The 16,887-nt window shown below is 44.3% G+C and overlaps 1 protein-coding gene across 1 annotated transcript in view; it reads left to right on the forward strand.

Moving 5' to 3' along the window:
• The window catches only part of LOC307049501 (cytosolic carboxypeptidase 4-like), a gene marked incomplete at both ends in the record, with an annotated part of 92,970 nt that overhangs the window by 32,558 nt on the left and 43,525 nt on the right, over positions 1-16,887 (forward strand). The window contains one exon of the mRNA XM_079699072.1: positions 12,650-12,858. Coding sequence (XP_079555198.1) covers positions 12,650-12,858 — 209 coding nt within the window. The remainder of the gene's footprint in view (positions 1-12,649; positions 12,859-16,887) is intronic.

The raw sequence follows: 16,887 nt of genomic DNA on the forward strand, positions 1-16,887 counted from the left end.
TGTGGTGTGATTATAGACCCGACGTCCTTTCTGCCATCATAACTTCTGGAGAAGCAGGCCCTATATTTCTGTGATGATCCAGAAATCTGCTTCAAGTAATATTGCTAGAATTTTGCATTTGTCACACTGGGATGGACTGCTGTGATCGACTTTGTATGAATGCAGACTAGCAAACTACATCCGTCACACGGTGGGATTGAAATGACAACGCCCACGTGTACCATTTATCGACTGCTTAGCGTGTCAACCACTGTATATACCACTGCATGTACATGCCTAGTAAGGGGATATCATCATCACCATTTCACAGGTGTAGGAACTGAGGCCTGGAGAGGTTGGGCTACAGAGCTTACCTGCTGTAGACCCTGGGACCTGAGCTCTGTGCACACCAAGGAGAGATGAACAAGGGTAGGTTTATTTAGCCCAAAGAAGATAAGATCAAAATCTGAAAGGAAGCTAAATAAATACTTTCTAAGTATTAGAAGGATTTGTGTGCGTGTGTGTGTGGTGGGAGCATCTGTCATTTAGTTTAGGAAAGAGCATCACACGGTCCATCCCATACAAGCATCTGAAGGAGACCCAGTGAGAGGTGCCAGTACACCAACATGGCTGTGCAAAGGGCCAGCGTCTCTGCTGTGAGGCTGAGCATCAGGCGAGGCTGATGAATGACGGGGTGAGTGAGAGGAGAAGGGAACAGGGCCGGGAAGGATTACAGCTGCTAGTTCCCTTTCCCTGCTGGCTTTGTCAGGCCCCCGAGTTGGGGGTGGGTGCTGATGGTCCCTGGCCACAGACCGCAGCTCATGTACTTCCTCTTCCTGCCATGTGGTGGTGCTGTTCTTCTAGTTATCTTGGCCGCGCTAGTCCAATATTTATTTTCGGTGAGTAATTTGTTTATCAGGAGGTTATTTTAATCTAATTTTGGCCATATTTGCTATTCCACACTATCTGTGCTTCCCAGCGTTAGCAGCTTGCATGTCTTGAAGGAAATTAGCTGAAGATGGTCCCGGAGGCATTCGCTCAGCCATTATTTAAGGGAGCTGGGAGGAGGCAGGGTGAGCGGAGCCCAAGCCCGGTGTTGGAAAAGTTGCTGGAATTTGTTGCACTCCCAGTGAGGTTAGCGGGGTTGAGAGGGACTTACCGAGGGTAGGGAGCATCTCGCATCTCGCGCAGCTTTTTTGAGGGCTGCCTCTGGTAGAGAGCAGAGAATCCTGCAGTTACTTTTCCCCATCTCCCCTGAACCCTTGTGATAACCTGTTACCTTCTTCACCTTTGCTGCCAAGGCCAAAGGCACGACTTAAGGAAGATGCCCATCTGCCTTCCCATGGTTCACAGGCATCCCACATCCCATTTGATAATATGTTTCATGAACTGTTCTCTGCGATCCCTCAAGGAAGAGGGCAGGAAGGTGGGGAGTGATAAGAGAATTATTGTTTATGAGAGTACCTTCAGGGAATAATGATCATAAGTATTAATTACAGAGCAGTGGCACTTGCCAGGCACGTTATATTCCCATTTTACATACAAGGAAGTTGTAGTTAGGAGAGGTTAATCATTTTTTCCCCAAGATCCCATGAATGGTAAGTGGAGAGCTGAAATTCAAACTCCGTTGTGACTGTCTTCAAAGCAGAAAATCTTCCTATTTCAAGGATGAGTCTCACCTTCCACATGGAGTCAGGAAACCTGGACTTGGCTGATGGGCATGGGACCTGAAATTAGTTCTTTGTCATTGTACTTGACTTCAGTTTGGTTTTCCAAAAATGGGAGGGCTGTACAGATTGAGTGGTTTGAGGGTGCTTTAGTAGAAGAAACTTTTTTTTTTTTAAAGAAATCCTCTGAGGAGATGGCACATCTAAAGCAGATAAAACGGGAGCAGAAGTGGGAGATCCCAGTGAATCACAGCCTGGCCTTTCCCTTTTCACCTCTTCTTTCCCTGGCTTGTGATTGATGCTGAGAAACTTCCATGGAAGTTCCTCAGGGCTTGAAAGAATCAAGTTTGAAAACCTCTGAAATAAGTATTCTCATGGGACACTTTCAGAGCTCAGTAAATTGTCAGAGATTATAATTTAAAGACGGGCTGATGCATCCTTTAGGAGGTTTGGAACACGTGCTCGTTTTTACTGTGTGGTGGTCCTAAGGAAGAGCTAGTCAAGTTTGACTCAGAGAGAGAGGCAAAATTGTTATCTTCATCCTTGAGCCTTAGTCAAGTAACTTTTGAGTCTCTTGGGATTAAGACGCCTAATTAAACAATTAAACTGGACCTAATTAAATGAGAAGGGTCAGCTTCCGGTGGAAATGACAATGGTTGTTAGTATAGGCAAGATGGTGAACTACCTTCCCGAGATGGCCAGGATGTTCCCAGGCACCCACACGGGGTCTAACAGAACTGTGGATGGCGGTGGTGTGTTTTCCTTGCCTGACATAAACTGTTGTCTGCAAAAAACATTGTTGTAATAAGGTTGCAGCCAATCCTGGTTCTCACAACTAAGCAGGCTGCTGTGTTTCAACCAGACTATCCTGTTTTCTGGCACTAAAGACCTGGTTCTATCTCTAGGGCTTTCCCTCTGGCCTGATTATCTATCTGCCTGTAGGTTTGGGCCATGATGTTGCTTTGACAACAGTGTGAATGTGTTCAAGGAAGCTCAGGCTCGTGTGTGAAGGTCGTGTGTGTTTGCTAAAAGCTCAAACCTCTTACTCTCTAGAAGTTTGATCCACACGCACTTATGTACTTTGTTTTCATTCTGGGGAATCAGGGGTTAGCATTCCAGGATTGCTGAGTTCTAAATGTTCTGGATTTCAGAATTTGTGTCACCCTGGCATAATGAATGACTGGCTATGGATTGACAAAGATAAGGTGTCACAAAGATTGAAAGAGATAGACAAAAAGATAAACATCTCAGAGCTCTGAAAGTGCACAGTAGCTTCCTCATCCCATTCAGGATTGACTGTACAATTATTTGTTTATGTCAGGATGTAAGTCAGATGCTTCCAACAGACTTCTAATAAGAGCAGTTTGCAGAGCACTTTTTCACATATTATCTCATTTAATGCTCACCGTAGTCCTGCAAGACAGGTAAATATTTAACTCTTCTAGAGCAGCAGTTCTCAGCGTGAGTGATTTTGTCCCATGAGAATATTTAACAAGGTCTGGAGACATTTTTCATGGCTACATCTGCAGGGGGTGTGGGCGCTCCTGGCATCATGTGGGTAGAGGGCAGGATGCTGCTAAATATCCTACAATGCACAGGGCAGCTGCCCCCGACCCTACGACATAATATTCGGCCTCAGATGTCCATAGTTCCAGGCTGGGAAACTGTTCTATACAAAACATTGAGGTTCAGAGAGGTTGGCTGACTTGCCCAAGATTGCATGATGTGTACTTGGCACAGTGGGACTGAAATCCCACTTCATTTCACTACCAGAGGGTTTCAAATCTTTTATTTTGATTTTAAAGAAATAAAGTTTAGGTATTAAACTTGAAATGAAAACCTTGGCAGAGCCATTGCATGTAAACAGCTGATGGTGGAGCTGCTCTGGTGGCAACAGGGGTCAGAGACCCCACTCAGCCTCATCCTTAGCCCCTCCCCCTAATCCCAGGGACACCCAGGCTGCCTGGCAACTGCTACGCCCATACAAGGAGACCCAGAGAACATTAGGCCCCTGTTGGCATCCACAGATCTTCTGGATTTCCCTGAGCTGTTCCATTTTTCTGAGTAGAGGATGACAGCATCTGAGTGTGTGTTTTAGTGAGATGTGTTGGGCAGTGGAGGGGAGGCATGCGGGTCAAGTAGGAGGCTGCTGCTGGCACATTCCAGGCGGTAGGGAAGGGGCACTCGGAGGACCACGGGGGATAGGAGTGGAGTTCAAACAAGGAAGCGCAAGGGTCACGCTTGCTTCGGGACTTTTCAGTGCTGTGCTACCGTATGACATCAGGCCAAAGGACAACGGGCCAGGAGCACAGAGGCTGAGCTCTTTACCTTGCTCTGCGCATGCTCAAGGCCTGGAAGCATAATGCAGTGTGAACCAATTTGCACGTGATGTTTGCACGTGCAGATTTGTTTTCCTGTAGTCCACACTGCTTGTCTGTACTCTGGCCAGAAGCAGGCAACGCCACTGACGGACAGGTGTCTCCCTCATCCATTGACAGAGAAAGGCAGGCGGGGAAGTGCTCTGTTTTTCTTCTTCCAGGTATAAATCCTGGCTTTCTTCTTTAAGTGTTGCCTTCTGATGAGTAAACAGTGGAAATGGCAAAATGAAACTAGGAGGAAGGTTCTCTACAATAACCCAGAAGGGACTGGGGCTCGTCTTAGGGCTTAGCAGGTGCTTCTTTCCCTACGAAGAATCTAGACTCAAAAGAAAACTCTGGATGGATAGGAAAACTCCTGGGAAATTTTAGGTCCAGGCAAAGATGATCATTCCTAAGGGCTTTCTTGCAGAGATGTCAAAAACAAATAACAAAAAGGAGAGTGAGAAGATCTGACCGACATATCTGCCCCCGCCCCCACCTGATTTTGCACAACCCGCTGTGATGAATGTCAAAGCAGTGGGGGTCCCGCATTCTGATCTCTGCCCTACTGCTCTCCCCTCACTTTCTTCACCTGGCTTTAGCTTCCAGACTTTTTGTTATTTGCACTCAACAAATTCGGGCTTTTCTACTTGCTCTGCTCTCCAGATTTCTAGAATTTTCTGTCCCCAGATCTCTGCAGCCTGATTCTTTCCTACATTCCGGTTTCAGTGCTAATGCCCCCTCCTCAAAGAGTTGCCCCAGCCACCCAGTCTAAAGTAGCAGCCCCACCAGTCCCTCTAGAATCATTCTTTGATTTTCACTGTAGCACTCATCATTGTCTGAAGTTACCTAATTTGTGTGTGTGTGTGTGTGTGCATCTATTTGAATCTGAGAGTCTCCCCAGCTCCCCCATGGGAATGCAAGCCCCTAAGAGTAGAGACTTTGTGCATCTCATTTCCTGCTCTAATATCCCCAGTGCCTACAATACTGCCTGGCACATACTAGCACGTAGTAGTTGTTAAGTGTGTTTGTTGAAAGAGTGAATGGTGGTTTCTGGAGTTTAGGGGGTATGAGTATGGTTTTAGCTGATAATTCACCGCATACCTAGACACAGCAAGATCTGGCTTTCAGGGCAAACTGTCTCTGCTTATTCCCATACGCTGAGCAAACCTCTCAAGCGATCATTTCTTGCTGGGAACAAGCTCCTTTTAGAGAATTTTCAAACTAAATATTGAAAAATTAATCCTACTTCCTCAAATCTAGGATGTCATTGACTATAAGATGCTCCAATTTTTATGTGCCATGAAGAGCGAAAAAATGCTGCCAGTTGTCATTGAAACATCATCATTGGTAAGAAGCATCTTAATTCTGGAAATGCTAAAATGTGAAAAAATATATGCCTTAGAATTGATAAAGTACAAGGTGAGATTGATTCATCATATGGGATACAGGGAAGTGGCAGGGGGTTCTGGTCTGGAGTATGTCCCTATTTGTTAGTGGTCCCTTCCCCTGTAGCACTGCAGCCTAATACCTTGGACGTGGTACTCTCCAAGGACCAGAGGAAGAGCTGGGTGTGTGGAGGAAGAGGCAGATATGGCTTTCTCAAGAGTGGAGAAACTTCTATGGCTTGGGAATGTATCTGTGGAGAGGTATTAGAAGCAGTTGGTGATTCAAAAAAACCCAACCAGCAGTAGGCAAGTCTAGATTTAAAACAATGCTATGAAGGATGGTTTCTCAGCCTTCTTAGCCACTCTTTCTGAAGCTTAGGAAAAGCATCTTTCATTTTCAAAAGGCAGTCAATGGGAAAACAAGATTTGCTTGAAACCCAAATTTCCTTTAGAGCCAAGTTTACTGAAAAGTATCTATTTTACAAAGAGAAAAAAATACCTGCAAGTTAATTCCATATCATTATTCTTATTTGATCTAATGATAATGGAGTGTAATTTCCATTACTGCTGACATTAAGATTAGTTATGTTTCGGTACATATAGCGCAGCTTCTCCCTTGTGAGGAGCGTCGAAGCAGCTGCCGGGGAGGCTGAGAGCGACTCTGCCTCAGCAGCCCTGCAGCCACATACTGGGCCTGACTTCCCGGCTGGCCTCAGGGGTCCCTGCCGGGCGTCAGGAGGGGTCCTGAACACCTCCTCCAGGGAGCCGAGGCACCATTGGCTGTTAATTTGGCTCTTTATTTATTTATTTTTAAATTAATTAATTAATTTATTTATTTTTGGCTGCGTTGGGTCTTCGTTTCTGTACGAGGGCTTTCTCTAGTTGCGGCAAGTGGGGGCCACTCTTCATCGCGGTGCGCGTGCCTCTCACTATCGCGGCCTCTCTTGTTGCGGAGCACAGGCTCCAGACGCGCAGGCTCAGTAGTTGTGGCTCACAGGCTCCAGACGCGCGGGCTCAGTAGTTGTGGCGCACGGGCTTAGTTGCTCTGCGGCATGTGGGATCTTCCCAGACCAGGGCTTGAACCCGTGTCCCCTGCATTGGCAGGCGGATTCTCAACCACTGCGCCACCAGGGAAGCCCTTGACTCTTTAAACCTTCTTGAGTCTCCTATTAAAAATCAACTTTCGCCACAATTTAGGGGCCTGGGAGGGAGCAGAGAAGACGGAGGAGGGCGACGGAGGGCGACTGGCCAGAGGGACGGTGCCAGGTTCCATTTGGCTGAAAGCCACGCCCCTCAAGCACCTCAGCTGTTCCGCGGACTTCATCTCCTTCAGCCTTTCGGAAACCCTCCTCAAGAAGCTGGTTCTCCTGGTAACCGTTAAAGGTCTTTATCTGAATGCAGAACAGTGTAATCTGTACAAACCAGCACTGGGGATAATGATGTGGGATGTCAGCTTTGGAGGCAGATGGGGGATTCCATTTGAATTCTCCACATGCCATTTATAAGCTCTCAGGACTTGAATAAGTTATTTAACTTCTCTCAGCCTCTGTGTCTTCATTTGTAAGAGGAGGCAAATAATGCTTATCTTCAAGCATTTCCATGAGATAAGTGAGATGATCATGTAAAATGATTAGCCCAATGCTGAGCACATAGGAAACGTTCAGTAAATAAATACTCAGTAATTGTAACTGGTGTTAAGTGGCAAAACAGGCAGCTTACTGTTCATGTAATATGATTTAGAAGTCTTGGTAAAAGCCTGCTTTGTCCAGAAACATCTTCTAAATTGACTTCCTGAAAAGAGCACTGTTGCAGAGGCCAGTGGATTGTTTGCTGTAGTTAAGGTCACCATTATCTTGGGTTGTAGTAATGTCTCCAAAGGGAGATTTCTAGGGTGGGATATTATACAGTGCGAGTGCTGTGGCTCCAGGTGGGTATTTGCATGTGGAGTCCTGATGAAGATCAGGCAGTGTTTGTGATATAATTGCTCAGTTGGGGGATCCAGTGAGGAGAGGGTTTGGAGGCAAGCCTTGGGGAGGGGTGTTTGATAAGCCCAGCTGAGTGGTCTTCTCTTTTGAGAAGGGGGCCACAGTCCTGAAAAGGGCTAGCTGAATTGTCAGTAGTTCATATGAATGAATTTTCATGAAGTTCCTGAAACAGAAGGAAATAAATCTGTTTAATAAAACTATTTAATCTTCCTGGGCAAGAATTTCTTCAGATAGTAATGGCCTACTATGCTATGTGGCTGAAGATGATTTCTGTTCTTAAGAATGATGAGAGCCTCGAATTCTTGTATTTATTCTTACTTGTGTATGTGCTTATCAAAAGCAAGGGTGAGTTATTAAACACTTAACCATTATCAATCAAGAGGATCTTACAGCACTACCCAGTCTTCTAAAAAAGCTTTAGTGTAATGGGACCCAACTCGGGTAAAGTTGGTCAGAGAGGGGAACTAAAAAGTTCTACATTATGGACATTGTCTGTAAGGGCTCCTGGGATAATGTGGGGGAATGGTCCTCGGTATGTATGTTTGGGGTGTCTAAGGACAGATAGGCAGCTGTGTAAGATGTGTGGGCATTTGGGGTGAGAAGTCGATTACGTTACATGGGGATTGAAGGACTGTGGTTATAAATTTTACTTATTTTGAAACTTCTCCTTGGGCTATTCTCACTAGTGAAGTGAATTTGAAGTTTGAATGTCATCCTTATGGGGAAGGGATTATCATTTATTGAGCACATACTTGATGCCAGCTGCTACACTATGCAATCATTCCTTATAATGGACTTGTAAGGGTGATGCTTTAGTTATCTCTCTTTTATCTTGCTTTAATATTTGCAGATGATGGAAATGTAGTCCAGAATGGCTTAGTAACTTAAACAAGGTTACACAGCTGATAAATGATAGAGCCAAAATGCAGATCAACAACTATGTGATCCTAGTGCTTCTATTCTTGTGTGAGGCTGTCCGAAGGAATCTGTTCATGTCCTGAGCATTTGGCAGTTTGTTGTCCAAAATTACAGAGGGGGAGTTGGAATAGTAAATAGGTGATGCTTATCATGTTGATGATGGCAATTATAATAAGCGACAGGTATTGAGTGCTTATTATGTTCCAGGCATCAAGCTATCTACTTTATATATATTATCTCATTTAATTTTCTCAACAGTTCCACAAGGAAGGGACTGTTATCAGTTTTGTTTGTTTGTTTGTTTTTTAGATAAAGACTTAGTGACAAGAGCTGTGAAGTAACATGCTCAAGGTCACACAGCTAGAAAGCAGTGGAGGTCACAGCCATGTGCAAGGACTCCAGAAAGAAAGCTGACAGCTGAAGGCTCTGCCCAGCAAGGCAGTGAAGGGTACACGAGAATAGTAAAGATGAGTTTGGAGGTCTGCACTAATTTGTATGTTTCATTCCTAGAGCTGTGGTTGTGAAAGCATCCAGCTCATTCCTCTGCTGCAGGTTCCCACTTTTCCTCCACTTTAAGCTATCTCTTTACTCTAAAAGGGGTGATGAAATTCTCAGATATGGGAAACAAAGAGCAGTCATGGACATTTCCTCTGGTTTTGCCCAATAAAAGTGGCAGAGCGTTGGGTTGCTTGCAGGTATTATAATCTGGGTCACCAAGCACTTCTCCACCAACCTGTCATGGGGCTGGAAATTCCCCATGAGAAATCCAATCTTTGAGTCTTGAAGGTGTCTGGGCTTTCCTGTTAAAAGACAAACATCTTTATAGAGATGATCATGCTCTCAAATACCTTCAGGGGCAAGGTAGGTAATTCACTTTCGAAAGGGATGGGGTAAAGGTGAATTGGTTGCTATGGCAACCCGGGGACTTCTTGCCCTGCCCACAGGCATTTACAACATGGCATGGCCTATAGACTACGGACTTCCTGTCAAAGGGTAACCTGTCTTTTTTCTACTTGATTGTCAAAGTTCATTGCAGAGGATGAGGAGAATAAAAACTACAGAAAAGTCTAAGTCTAGTCTAAAAAAACCCAAAGCAAATAGAATCATCAATCTTTTCCTCCCTCATAAGTACTATTGATATCTTGGTATATTTCCTTCCTTTTTTTATTCTTTCTTCCTGAATGTAAAAATCTGCTGCATCAGTGGGGTCTGCACTAAAGAAAACATTTGAACCTCTGTGAAGAAATACGTGGGGTAAAAATAAGGAGAGCGCGAGGTCACATTTTAGACTGAGAATTAGCTACAAATAAGACTTCAGGAGGATAAAATCTGGAAAGGTAGGTAGAAAGAGTAGAAGTTAAGAGGATAAATTGGAGGTGAGGACAAGGATGCAGATTTGCCACCGGAAAACTGGCCAGATAAGAACTTCAGCAGGAGGCTGCCAGGGAGGGGCTGATGGAGACAAGGGGGCATGGAGAGCGCCTTTGGATGGGGAAGGGGGTGGAGGTGAGCTGTTAAATTAAAGGTCCTCAGAAGTCCTCTCTGTCCATTCCACCCCATCCGCCAACCAGTTTAACATAAACCAATCTGTTTCGGAAATTAAAAAAAAAATTAAGGAACAGGAACTCTTTTTCCAAGGAAATCTTAGGAAGAAGCCATTTACATAAAGAGACTAAAGTACAGCTGGTCTGGGGATCTTCTCTGGCCTCCAAACCCTGAGCCCACCCAAAGGAATGTATGAAACCCCACATCTTCTCCTTCCTATTTGGCCTCCCTGGGAGAAGCACTGTCCTCCCCTCAAATCTTCTCAAACTTCTGCAAGTTGCAGATCCCAGTGACCCTCATTTCATTCTTCAGCTCCCCTCTACATTTGTTCAGCTTGATGGATCTCTTGTCGGGTTTCAGGTGCATATTGACTTTTTGCAAAACTCCCAAGCCCTTCAGGGAGAAAGATTGACTGATTTAGGGTAGGGGTTGGGGGAGGAGGTGTAGCTATTTTCGATGTTAGTAAACATGACAGGTTGTTGAAGATTAACAGGAAATGGTGAATAAAATCATTGGGATCTGATAAGGGATTTTTCTCTCAGACAATTAAAGACTTTTTTCTCGTTATCTCCCTCCCCCTCCCCCAGAAGTGGGAGATGAACGTCATGAGGATAACACATTATTAGTCTCATACCCTTAACATAGATAAAAGACAAAAGTTCTTAACCTCCCACTGCCCACGCGGCCTCCATGCACTTTTTTTGCCATTCTGTCTTCTTTTCAGCAGGTGATAGTTTCCTTTAATACTTCCTACCTAATCCTCAATTTTCTTTTAAACATCAGATATTGGATAGGCTGGAACCTCATATAGGCGGTAAAGAAGTCCAGTGCTTTGTGGCTGGGACCAGCCGAGGAGAGAAATATTTTTGATACAAAAGAATAATTCATTAAAGGAGGTAATGAAGGTGATTTAAACCTTCCACAAACACATCATGGAGTGAATAAAGCTCATGGCTCTCAATTTAGGGTCATGGCTGAATGAAATGTTGTAAAAAGTGAAAAAAAATATAAAACCAACTGCACAAATGGGTCAGAAATCTCAGTGGGGCTCAGTCAAGCCTGACAATTTAGAATTTGACAAACAAGTAGAAGAAAAGGAGAATTCCATTAATATTATGAGAAAACCCTTCTGGAATAAAGCACTGAATTTTCATGTAATCGTTTCACTCATGTGCACTTATATGGTCTTAGGAAAAAATCTGACATGGAGCTGAAATTTTGCTTATCCAGTTACAGTTCAGGGGATCTCTCTCTCACATGCTCAGCCAGAAACATAGATTGTCTCATAAACCAGCATGAACAGTATGGATAATGGAGAAACGCAGTCGTGAGAGGGCAGAGCTGCAAGATGTGGGCGTTTGTTTCTGAGAGTCAGCCCGTTGGAGTTCTTCGGGGTACCTAGTCCACAGGGGTAGAGAGGACCAGGATCCAGAGAGTATCTATCTCCCCATCTACTGGGTAGACCTGAACTGGTCTGTCCGCCAACCCTGTAGGTGGAAGAGCTTAACATGAAAAGTGGTGTATGTGGACTGTTGAGAGAGGTATCTTGGACCATTCTTCCCCCTTTCTTTCTTCATAATGGAAAAAGGAAGAAATCATTCACCCATCAGAGCGGTCTCATGGGAGGTCTCACGCAGGGTCATTCAACTAACAAAGGGTAGTCATGGTGTGAAAGAGGGGAAGAGAACTGTAAGAGCATGCTATTACAGCTCCCTGTCAGATGTAAGGAAGCCCTGTCCTCACATCCCTGCTGGGTGGACTTCCAACCTCTTTCTGGATATTTTTGGTGCCACGTTGCTCATTACCACATAGAGACCAGCTCCCTGTTGGGTAGCCTTGAGCCTGAGGAGTTCCTTTCCTGGACGGAGCCAACCCCTTGCTGATCTGGCTTCTGTTCTCTTTACGGAAAACACCCAACGCATCTGTTACACATGGCAGTCTTCCTGACATTATGTCTGTCACTCAGGGTCCTCTCCTTTTCAACCTAAGCCTTATAGTTTGCTCAACCCAAATGACAATATCCCAAGTCTACTGAGGCTTAGGAAAGAGGAATGGAAATCCTGTGGATTCCCCCCACCTCCTTTCTTCTCTCTCCCCACACACTATTATTCTTTTTCTGAACTATCTGAGAATGTTATAGACTTTCACAATGGTGAATTTCATAAAAACAAGAATATTCACTTATGTAAACATATAATAGTTTATCAAAATCTGACAATAAACATTTATACAGTACTATGGGTTAATCTAAACACTATTCATATTTTACCAATTGCATCACTAATGCCTTATGTAGCAAAAGAAAAAAATTGTTTTCTGGTCCAGGATCTAAATTATAATTATATATCATACTGACATGCCATGTCTTTTTAGTCTCTGTTAGCTCAATTCCTGTTTTTTTTTTGTTTTTTGTTTTTTGCTTTTCATGACCTTGACATTTTTGAAAATTATAGATTGGATATTTTGCATCATGTCCCTCATTTTGGGTTTGCTGATTTTCCTCATAGTAACATTTAGGTTATGCATTTTGGGGCAGGAAAATCATAGAAGCGATGCTGAAGGGATGCTAAAGTGATGCTAAAGTGGTGCTTAAGTGATGCTAAAGTGATGGTGTGTCTTTCTCAGGGCATCTTATCTGCTGATGTTGACTTTGGTCACTTGATGAAGGTGATATCTGCCAGTTTTCTCCAATAGAAAGTTATTTTCATTCCCTTTATGATGAATTAGTATCTTGTGGGAGGTACACTGGGACATCCTCAGGCAGGTATGGCTAGCCTGTGATTGACATTGTCTTTTCCCATTGGTTTCAGAGTCTAACAGCCGCAGGGCAGTGAACAGAGGCTGTGTCACCATCTTGTTCAGGCTGCATCAGGACTGGCACAGCCATGACACGACCAATTCCTACGTGCTGATCCGCAGGGCGCTTCTGCTTTCCCTCAGGCATATTGCCAACCTCCAGTCTGGCAGGGAGGCCTTCCTGGCAGCTCAGGGCATGGAGATCCTTTTCAGCACCACACAGGTAATCAGCATGGGGATTATCTTTGCAGTTGGATGACATCTGGATGATTCCTGAAGGCCGTCATTTAGGACTCACCTTCACTAAAGTTGGGAAACCTCAATACGTTTCTTGCTTCCTGCTCTGGGCAGATGTTTTGGACTCAAATCCTCATTCCTTCACTCACTCATGTACTGATTGACTCATTTATTCAATACGTATTAGTTGGGTACACACTGGGTAGTGCAGTGATTAAGAGTGTTGATTTTCAAGCTAGAGAACCTGGCTTCAGATCCCAGCCCTAGCACCTATAGCTGTGCAACTTTAGAGAAGTCACCCACCTTCTCTGGGACTCAAGTTCCTTCTTCTTAAAAAAAATAGAAATGATAACATCTAGGTTTTTGTATGGCCTGAATAAGTTAACATAGACATGTCTATGTTAGCAGGGTTCTTGCCATGACTTAACTGCTTTATGAGTGTGAGTGGTTATTGGAATAATGATTAGTTTTGGGGACCTAGTGGTGAATATGATAGACGAGACCCCTGATCTTTTGGGGCAAGCATTCCACCAGAGAGTTGGACACTAAGGAAGCAAAGAATTCAATCTGGAAGATAATTTCATATTGCTCTGTGAAATCAACAGAGGAAGGGCACAGGTCTACAGTGACTTTTACATATGCAGGGAGACTTGACCTTCTCTTAGAGAGGTCAAGTCTTCTCTGAGCAGGTGACACCTAAGCTGAGACCTGAATTATTGAAGGAGTCTGTCATGCCAAGTTTAAGAGGAAGAGCATCCCAGGCAAAAGGCGTAGCACCTATAAGGGCTGTCACTTACCTGCACTCCAGTGGAATAAGTGGCTAGGGTTTCCTGGATTTCAACCAAATAATAAATTCCTTAATTTCACTTGATTAGGGCTAATTTAAACACCATCATGCAAGGCTACCTATACGTTCTCCATGGATGATGTGAGTATCTCCCAAATACCCATCATCTGCTCACCAAACCTCTCCTGTGCCGAGGCAGCCGTGTTTCACACACATCATGTTCCTTGCTGTCTTCGTATTAGTCAGTCTCTGCACTACTTTCATTGGTCTTGTTGCTTCTCTCTGGACACTCTCCAATTTCTCTGTACCTGAGTACATCTGAGGTAATGAAGCGGTCAACGAGAGTACCGTTTTCCAACCACGGCATCTGTAGACTAACCATTTTTTTAAAAAAGCTTTTTTCCCCTCCTCTAAACAATAACATAATACTGCACTGCAAGCCAATATCTAATTTTCTGTCTGCTGTCGCCTCTGGGTTTCTCTCCATCATTACAGCTTTCAGAGCTTCTCGGTCATGAAATAGCTACATTTTCCATTCTATTCCTCTGGATGAGGAAGTGCTTTGAATTTTTCCAAGCTTCACCATCCTTTGTAAGCCTGTGTCCCCCAAATCTTGAATCTCTCCCGGCCTTTGTGAAACTCCCCCCGTATTGCTGATGCATAGAATCCCCCAACTCTGGCTCGTGTGCTTTAGCCAGCTCCTCTGCCCCCTGCCCTCTGCATTATTGACTGTTTTTCTGATCTGCGTTAAAAAAAAAAAAAACAATTAAAAGAGTAATACAGGGAAAAGATGGTGATCCCAGAGGTACAGGTCTATGACAAGAAGAGAGTGGAGAAAATACCAAGTGAAGCACAGGCATGAAAGGGGCTGTGAGCCCAGAAGCAGGCTTTTAGAAGCAGTTCCTCAGCAGGACAATGAAGGCCTCAACTGCTCAATTAAGCAAATTTACAATGAGCTCCCAGCCTCCAATTACTGTTGGGAATGGAAGCAGGATGTGAGCAGAGGCAGAATCTGCACTTGGTGGCCAGGTTTCTCCTGCCTGAAAAGCTTCCTAGCACCCGGGCTGAGTGCTCTGAGCACAGATGCCCTTGCAGCTGTGCTGGAGTTAGAGCTGCCCATCCATTCTCTCCCCTCTCCTGCCAGAGAAGATGTGTAAGTCACAAGATGGCCAAATGGGGTACCTTGGATCTAGTGATGTCATTTCAGTAGCTACTGCAAATTATGCTGCTTCTACTGCTGCTGCTGCTGCTGCTGCTGCTGCTGCTGCAACTGATGGAGATGACAATGAAAATGAAGGAGAAGAGGAGGAAGAAGAAAATAAAGGAGGAGGAGGAAGAGGACGAGGGAATGAGATTTGTCTTGAATGCTTACTATGGCTTAGGGCTGGCATAGCAGTTCATGCAGACTTTCTGATTTCAACATTTCAAAGGATTTGAAACTGATGGTCTCACTCAACAGTCCGTATTTCTGTCCACTGGACCAGAGGTTCTCTAAGTTAACTGTGATCAAAGCCACCTACATGGCTGCAAGGCCCCTATCCTCAGAGTTTCTGATTCAGTAGGTCTGGGATGACCCTGAGAAGTTGTGTTTCTAACAAATTCCTAAGTGATGTTGATACTGCTGGTCTGGGTCACACTTTGAAAACCACTGTCCTTTACTGTTTTTATCGGTGCTTGTGGTGTAATTGCAAGCCTACTGGGCATGAGAGTGACTGAGAAAGAACTGTTTTTGAGTCCTTCCCACAGACTTCGCCCATCATATTGTTCTTTGCCTTCCTGCTGAGGCCACTGCTTGCCATGATTCTCTCTCAGTAACCCCACCTCTTTGTTTCCTGGGTCCCACAGCCTTGCACAGATCCTCTGAGCATCCTTTAAACGTTCAGAGGATCAGATTGTCTATAATGCATAATAATCCCACACCAAGTAAAACATTACACTGTTACCATCATCAGCAATAGTACCAATGGCAATCATAGACCTGGCTTCCAAAATGCTGGCAGTTTTGACTGAGTTCCCTGGCTTGGACTTGGTTCACTACCTCCTAAGCTTAAAGCTTAGAGCATTATCTCTTATCAGTCATCTACCTTACCATTCTTCATCCTCCATGCTCAGTTCTCTATTTTCCCAATACTCATACTTTTCAGTAAGCACTTAAAACTATTTGACCAGTCCCAGCGATAAAATAGCCTCAAGGAATTTATTTTCCTTGGAGAGTGTTTCCTGCTGTTGGTTCAGGATACCTGATTGGTATTATTTGAGTACATGGAAGGGGAAATAACATTCTTTTTTGGGGGAGGAGGGGGCTAAGTAACGTATTTATTTTCCTCTTTTAATAATAACATTTATTTATTTATTTTTAACATCTTTATTGGAGTATAATTGCTTTACGATGGTGTTAGTTTCTGCTTTATAACAAAGTGAGTACATATACATCTATGCCCATATCTCTTCCCTCTGCGTCTCCTTCCCGAGCTGATCTCCCTGTGCTATTTGGCTTCTTCCCACTAGCTATCGGTTTTACATTTGGTAGTGTATGTATGTACATGACACTCTCTTACTTTGTCCCAGCTTACCCTTCCCCCTCCCCATATCCTCAAGTCCATTCTCTAGTAGGTCTGCGTCTTTATTCCCGTCCTGCCCCTAGGTTCTTCGTGACTGGATTTTTTTTTTTTTTTAGATTCCATATATATGTGTTAGCATACGGTATTTGTTTTTCTCTTTCTCACTTACTTCACTCTGTATGACAGATTCTAGGTGCATCCACCTCACTACAAATAACTCAATTTCATTTCTTTTTACGGCTGATTAATATTCCATTGTATATATGAGCCACATCTTCTTTAGCCATTCATCGGTCGGTGTACACTTAGGTTGCTTCTATGTCCTGGCTAGTGTAAATGAAGCTGCAGTGAACATTGTGATACATGATTCTCTTTGAATTATGGTTTTATCAGGGTATATGCCCAGGAGTGGGATTGCTGGGTCATATGGTAGTTCTATTTTTAGTTTTTTGTGGGTTTTTTTTTTTTTTTTTTTTGCGGTACACAGACCCGTCACCACTGCGGCCTCTCCCGCCGCGGAGCACAGGCTCCGGACACGCAGGCTCAGCGGCCATGGCCCATGGGCCCAGCCGCTCCGCGGCGTGCGGAATCCTCCCGGACCGGGGCACGAACCTGTGTCCCCTGCATCGGCAGGCGGAATCTCAACCACTGCGCCACCAGGGAAGCC

This window comes from Hyperoodon ampullatus (genome assembly GCF_949752795.1).
Source record: "Hyperoodon ampullatus genome assembly, chromosome: 3".
Lineage (NCBI taxonomy): Eukaryota > Metazoa > Chordata > Mammalia > Artiodactyla > Ziphiidae > Hyperoodon > Hyperoodon ampullatus.